General features: G+C 42.1%; 1 protein-coding gene across 1 annotated transcript in view; it reads right to left on the bottom strand.

The window, feature by feature from the left end:
• Window positions 1-7510, bottom strand: part of CREB3L2 (cAMP responsive element binding protein 3-like 2) — a 43099-nt gene that overhangs the window by 28727 nt on the left and 6862 nt on the right. Inside the window, exon 3 of the mRNA XM_010137119.1 lies at window positions 6378-6594. Coding sequence (XP_010135421.1) covers window positions 6378-6594 — 217 coding nt within the window. The remainder of the gene's footprint in view (window positions 1-6377; window positions 6595-7510) is intronic.

Raw genomic sequence — 7510 nt, 5'->3', positions numbered from 1 at the left:
AGCAGGAATTAAGTCCCTGATGTTTTCAATTATTTTGCTTAGGGGTAGAAAAATGTTGGGTTTATAGCACCACCCTTTATACCTATGGGAGTGAGGCATAGACTGAGCTGGCAGCTTGGATTTACGGCCTCGAGATTGAGACTGTTAAAAGTCTTAGACTAAGATTTTTTTTTAAGAAATGTGAAAATAATCCACAGAACCACTGTGTTCAAATAAAACAGTTCTCTCTCATCTGTCTAAATTTTTCTCCCCACACCCCGCATGGATGTTGTGAAGGCATATCTGTTTTAGAGCAGCAATCAGGCTTTGACACACATTAAAAGGATTCGATGCTCACAGCACATAACTAAGTGAGCATGAACTCCCAGAGCAACACTACAGAGAGAATGAGATCATGGGTTTCAGAAACAGCCCGACTGGAAGTGGGAGGAGTATTCCCCTAATATGCATCATTACTCCTGGGAAATCAGCTCCTGTGGTCCCTGGACACAGAGTTTTGAAAAGGAACTGCAAACGACCCTTTGTTTAGAAAAGAACTGCAATAGCTCAATGCCCAGAAGATACCCTATAGCAGTTCATTTAAACTGTATCCAAGCAGAAATCAAGAGGGAACTTAACCACAACCTCCAAACACCTGGGGAAAGAGGTTTCTGAGAGCAGATGGTTCTTTACTCCAGCAGGGGGAAAAGGCCATAAGAAGATCTCATACGTGGAACTGGAAGCTAAAGGAGGTCTGACTGCAGATAAAGTTGTCAGTTATTAACAGTAAGCTTAAGTAAGCACCAAAACGCTCACATTTAAATCAAAACTGACAGTTTTCAGATACACTGCTGCCTAAATAAAAGTTACAGAACTGATTCAGAGTGACTTACTGAGAATTTGGCCCCTGGATGTATGAAAGTTCAGAAGTCTTCTCATCCTTTAAAACCACAAATGCTGACAAGGACTACTTCCACATAAAAATCACCCAAATACAGGCTATCACCACCAAATGGCTTCCTCCTCATTTCCCAATAAACACACAAAAATAAAAAACCCGCACAGGACAAAATTTGCATTGGAATGTGCTTGTAAAAATTATTAGTGTGGCTTTAACAGCATCTTTTCAAAACACAAGTGAACGTCTTTGTTACAGTTCCATTTTAAAGTCAGGGCAGAGGAGGTTCTATTTTCATTGTTCACATTTAATTGATTCAGTATTTGAAGGAAAACAGAAGCAAGACAATGCATTTCTCTCTACATACATTCAGCCTATATGAAAAAAACCAAAGTCAGGAGATATAACCTACTATACTTAATAAACATATTTTTACTTATATACACACCATGTATACACGTATATATTATGTGTGCATATGTATACATATAAAAGGTATGAAGACCACCCTGAGCCTCAAGATGGCTCTGTGTGAAGAGACAGCACATGACACCAATTACTGTTTGTGGACTCCACACATAGGCAAGCATTTTCCTGCACAAAGTGCTGCCTGAGATGAGGGCTGGATTTATTGTTGAAGGGCTATTTGCCCTGAAGAAGTGGGAGCCATATACATTGATTTTCAGGGTTTTGTTTGTTTGTTTTGGGTTTCTTCTTTGTTTGTCTGTTTCTTTTGCAAATCATGTAGGGAGATGGAGTAGTAGCTTAAAAGCAAAATTTGGGTTTTAAAAGCAATTACAGGAAAATATAACCTCACCAGTAAAAAACCCAATAACAATACAGGTTATATGCTGGGGCCAGCCCCAGTTTTGGCACAGCTAAGCATAAAATAGAAACATACCATTTCTGCAATTAGTCTGTCAAGCCTTTAGCCAAGACAAGCCGCTTCAAATCCAACAGTAACTTCAAAGCATTCCGGAGCAGGAAAGCATGATCAGGAGGGGCAGGTGGGGATGAAGACTAGTCTCAAAAGCAGTCCCCTCAGGGGACGGGGAAAGGAACGCACCCAGCCACCTGGCCACAATTTGAGAGAAACCATACAAACAGCTACTCTCTTCACTGTCTGAGCCCTACCAGGCTTCCAAAATAAAAACCACAGACAAAAACCAAACACACTCCCATTGCAAACTACCCTCTACCACTTGAGCTGATCCCAGAGGATGAATAACCCAATGCAAATGCTGCAGCATCTGCCTTCATGTTCTTGCTGTACACCAGCCCTTCAGTATTACCTGTACTTGGTTCTCACCTATGGATCTCACACGTCCAAAACAAGGGGCAGCCACTGTCCTAAGGTTTGCACCTGTGGCTGACAAGATGAACTATCAGAGGGTAGTGAAGGACCCTGTACTCATATCTCAATTCACCCAGGAGGCTAACCATAGCCCTGATGAAATTCAGTTCTTGCCTTGCTCCTGGCTGTCTGACCCCACAGCCTTCCCTTTTCAAAAGGCTGTAGAGTCTGGAAAACTGAAGACAGATGTGCACCAATCATAATAGAAAATAAAGCTTTTTTTCCTTAACCATTTACAACTGCCCTCAACTGTGTCCAAAAGGCCCTGACGTGCAGAAAGGGATTGCCCTTATCCATTATCCCTATTCTCAGCCTCCCTTCCCAGCTCCTTCATTTCCTTCCAAGAAGCATTTCTCACTTCACAACTACTCTCTGCGCTTCCCCACAGCTACTCTGCAGTTGTTTTAAATAACCCAGTGCTCACAACCAGGAATCAGAAACTTGTTCTGAGGGTAGTGGCAGCACAACTGGTACAGCTCATTGGTACCTGGGACGCAGACTCCTTTCTTATGTTGCAGCCTGGAGCCCTCCCCAGGCCAGGTGCCTTATTGACCAGTTCAGGCAAACATGATCAGCCAGCTGCAAGCAAGTAGGTCAGGCCTATAAATGTCTCGCTCTCCATTATCTTTAGCCTTGAAAGTTTATGCAAAATTGAATATAAGAATAGATTCTTGGGGGGTGTGGGGTGGGGCAGAACAAATAAGTGCCAGACGTCTTGCTCACATCTGCTTTAAAACAGTTATTCTTGCCAATGTTTTCGCAGGCTGAAGATTTCGGCACTGATGTCTTCAGAGACCGCACAATAGCAGCAACCTGCAAGTATTCAGAAAAGTTCTTCTGCACAAAGCTGTGGAAATACTCTCAAACAGTGCTGTCAGAAGAGTGAATAACTGGGGAAAAAGTGGTGCTGGGACCTTGATCTTAAACATACTTAAACGTCCTTTCACCTTGACATCCACAGAAGTCCTTGGAACAGTTAAACCCACACTTACAAATTTGGTTTTACACTTCAAGAACTTTTTACAAACACTTTATATAAAAAGATTTACAATTACACAAATAGGTCAATTTAGTGGCTGCAGAAATTGTGGTAATGGCTGGGCAGTGGCCAGCAAGAATGGGTCACAGCACAAGTTAATTGTTCCCCTGCGACAGTCAGTAAGAAGGTGCTTATGTAGTCAGAGTAATCATTCGCTCCACTGTAACGGCCCAAAGGCAACCTTAAATAAACTGGGGGGAGTTGGACAGCGGGCACCACAGCTTGGGGATCGGCTGGGCATTGGTCAGCAGGTGGTGAGCAATTGTTTTGTATATTTATTATTATTATTTTCCCTTCCTTTTCTGTGCTATTAAAATTTCTTTATCTCAACCCATGAGTTTCACTGTTTGTTTTTTTTTTCCTGATTCTCACCCTATCCCACTGGGTGGGAGGTAGTGAACAAGCGGCTGTGAGGTGCTTGATTGCTGGCTGGAGTAAAACTAGTCTCCTTACCAGCCTGTTTCTACTTCCACTCTCCACTGCAGCACAGGGTCCTGCAGAATCACGAAACCTTACTAAGGAAAAAACATGAAAACGCGACAGGTATAAGAGCTCACCAACACGCCCAGGGGGGTGGTTATTTGGAGGATGTAAATTTTTTGCATGTTCTTTGTATCGGCCAACCTTGTTTCTGAGCCCCTGCCACTCCACAAAACCAGGCCCCGTTCCCTGGCAGCAGGAGATCACGCTGGAGCACATGGACCTTCCCTTCCACACCCTGTACCTCCTGCTTCCTAAAAGGACACTGGTGCTCCCAGTATTTATCCCCTTACTCCACCAAGGGCACTGGCATTACCAGAGTTGTTGGGAGCACTGTGTACCTTCCCTGTCTAACAACAGAGATTATTTCAATCTCCAGAGTCAAACTCTGCAGTACCACCACCCACAAAATCCCCCTCTCCTGCTCTCTCAGACTCAAGGACTGAAAAATCATCAGGGTGTCTTTGAATATCTGTAGACAGCCATGTTAACTGTAACACTTCAATTTCCTCAAGTATTTCTCTAATCTTCACTGTTTCGAAGTTGATAGGTATTGAAAGGTCGTGAGCGTGATTCCAGGGTACAGATTAAATAAAATCCCAAACACCAAGAATAACTCCTCCTCCTCTCTTATGAAACACTCTGGAGAGTGAACAGAAGATGAAATGCTTTCCATTAGTTTTCTATTTTTAAACCAGCTTGTTAATGTTTCTTGGCTTTTTAAAACATCATTTGACTAGAGCTCTATTAATTACTCAGTGGTCTCAGCAGTATGAATTTCTTCAGAATTTTTTCCCCGAAGGAAACTCCTCTCACTTTTAGCCTAGCTTGAAGCTTCTCCCTATTAACTTCCAGAGAATTTTGGTTTCTGAAGTTTCTTGCACTTGTTTCCCCTGCTACAATTAATTATCTCTAGCATGTATTAACTTAAAGATATTCACATGAAAAAGTTGGAAAACATAAAATGGGAAGGCTTTATGTAGATGTTGTTTCCAGATCACCTCCAAAACCCCTATCTCACATCAAAAAGCCTTCTCACAGGTTTTAATAGCTGCCCTCCTGTGAAGTCTCTAACAGACCCCATCTTTTAAGAGAGTGCTTTGAACTGCAAAACTGGCAGCTTTTGAAAATTCATGTCTTGGTGGATCTTCATAACTAGCTTAGCTTGTTACTGCTCAGACATAAGCACTGATCTCTCTTTTGTTTTGATTCAACTTAGTTCTCTGCTACTTTTCACTCTAAAGCCAATCTTGAAGACATAAACCAATTATTAAGAGTGAAAGTCTACCATGATTATTATTCCTAATAGTTACCAGATATTCATGGCCTTGCTCCTCTGCAAGCCACTAGCTTTTACCTTGAATTCCCCTTCCTGCCAGCAGGTATCTTCATGCCAACACAAGCAGGAAGGATCTCTTCCTCCCACTGCTCTTGCACTTCTCTTTTTTCCCCTCCAGATGTGTATAACTGCTGAATTAAAGATAACTGCTAAAAAATGCAGTTGGTTTTCCTCATTTTCTATGCATTGCCATTTCCTGCAACCACAGAATCTATAAAATTGCAGTTATGCCTTTACAAGATCACTAATGACTTCTTGATGGGCGTTATTTTTTGATTTGTCTTTTTTTCTTTTCTTTTCTAAAAAGAAAAAAAAAAAACCCAACAAACATAGGGCTTCAGCAAGACAGGTTTGAAAGACCAGTGCAGCATCTGAGGTTACATGTCTATACATATATTTAGACACATAAATAAGATGACATGATTTTCATTTTGAGATACCAGAAAGATCCAGATACTCACTACTGAAAAAATAAGTGTAGTTTAAAAGGTTTGTTTGTTCATTTCTAATAAAACCTGAAATTAATGTGGTTTTGAAGGGACCTCTGGAGACCATCTTGCCCAACTCCTGATTCAGAGTATTGCCAATTTGGATCAGGTTGCTCAGGGACTTACCTAGCTTAGCTTTGAATACCTCCAGGGATGAAGACTTCTGAGCCTCTCTGGACACCTGTTCAAATGTCTGACCCACTCACATGGTGAAAATAATTTTCCAAACACCCAACTGGAACTTTCTTTCTTGCAACCATTACCTTTTGTGCTATCACTGAGTATCTCAGAATAGTCCAGCATTGTCTTACCTGCACCCTTTCATTAGCTAGCCATACACAGCAATAGGATCCCCCTTTTGCCTTTTCTCCAAAAGGTCAAACAAAGCCCACCTCACCTTTTCCTTACATGCCACGTTCTACAGTACTCGGACTTCGCGGTGGTCCTCATTTGACTCATTTGGTTTACGAGTCTCTTCAAGAAACACAGATTCAGATACATGGAAACAAGTACATTTCTGGCCATACTCCCACTTCTTTCTTGATGGGCACTTCCAATTAAAAATGTTTACAATACAAAGTGAGTAACGTCTGCTGAGCACAATTTCCCTGTCTATGGACAAGTTTCTTTATTCGCAGTGCCTGCAGACTTAAAACAAACAAATCCCTTCTGTAATTTCACTGTAGGTAGATCAATTATCAAAGAGCGTACAGGGGCACCCTCAGTGCATCATCATCCCACCAGGAACATTTCATTATTGCATCATCATGACAAATGAGCAATGGCTTAGCGCATACTACCTTCATTAAAGTTGTCATCGGTAGAGATGTGGGTCAAGGGAGACTGGGGTCGAGAGTCCCCACAGAGGGAATAGCTGTGTTCTGCCTGAATAAGAGGTGCTGGCGATGCCGGAGACAGTTCCACCTCCATTATTTCATTCTTCTCAGACAAGAAGGGATCATTCAAGAGCTGGCCTAGGACATCAGGTGAAAACTCATCCAGGAACTCTGTGAAATGCTGTAGAGATAAAAAGCAGGGGAAAAAGTTTATCTCCTTGCCTGTCTGTCATACCACAGTAGGAGAACATTGATCAGAACTATTCCAGTGTCTGCTCCCCATCCATGCCAGCCAGCAGCAGGATCTACCAGCCCTGATTAAAGATATCCTCCTCCAATCACTACTTCAAGCTAGAACAAAAGTCATCTCAGGGGCATACATTATAGCAGAAGAGCTTGTGATTAAGTTTCAGTGAAAACAGAATATAGAAGCATGGTGGTCACGTCCTGAAGCAGCCTCGCTCCCCACCCTGCCCCAAGAGGTACTCACGGCAGCACACCACCAAAAATGGGAAAATGCATTTCACCCTAGACAGAGTGAAAGATCCTACAGGATTTACCAACAGAAGACTGCGTGTGGAATATAACGTACTGGGTTGCACTGATGCAAAGAAGAAAAAGGACACAAAGAAGAAAAAAGACAGAGACTCCAACACCAAATACAACTATTGTAGCTGCACAGAGCTAACAGCAGACTCTAGGAAAACAGGTCCATGCACATCCCCAGCCAGGCAATTAATGCATTTGCTATGAAACGTGTTTCCTGGCTGATTTATGTATCTACTTTAGAAGTCACATTTCACCTAGGACTAGAGCCCATATCAGCTTCTGGGCCCCAGAGCTAAAGCTCGTGACAGTCAGTGCTAATTACCACTTTATTTATTACACTGAATTCATTACACTAACAGCACATTATAGCTGAATGGGGTAGGATAACTTTGTGTTTGTTCTTATTCAAAATGAGCGCAACCCAAATCTCATGATCTGCTTTATCCCATCAACAGCCGAAAACTCTGCCATCTCTTCTTGGCTTTGATTCTGGTGTCAGAAGATTACATCTTTTCAAACCAAGAAATTGTACTGCAAGAAACCATTCC

The sequence above is a fragment of the Buceros rhinoceros genome, unplaced genomic scaffold (genome assembly GCF_000710305.1).
Source record: "Buceros rhinoceros silvestris isolate BGI_N320 unplaced genomic scaffold, ASM71030v1 scaffold12170, whole genome shotgun sequence".
NCBI classification, from domain to species: Eukaryota; Metazoa; Chordata; class Aves; order Bucerotiformes; family Bucerotidae; genus Buceros; species Buceros rhinoceros.
Note: the sequence above shows the minus strand (reverse complement) of the source record. Positions and strands in the feature narration are given on the sequence as shown.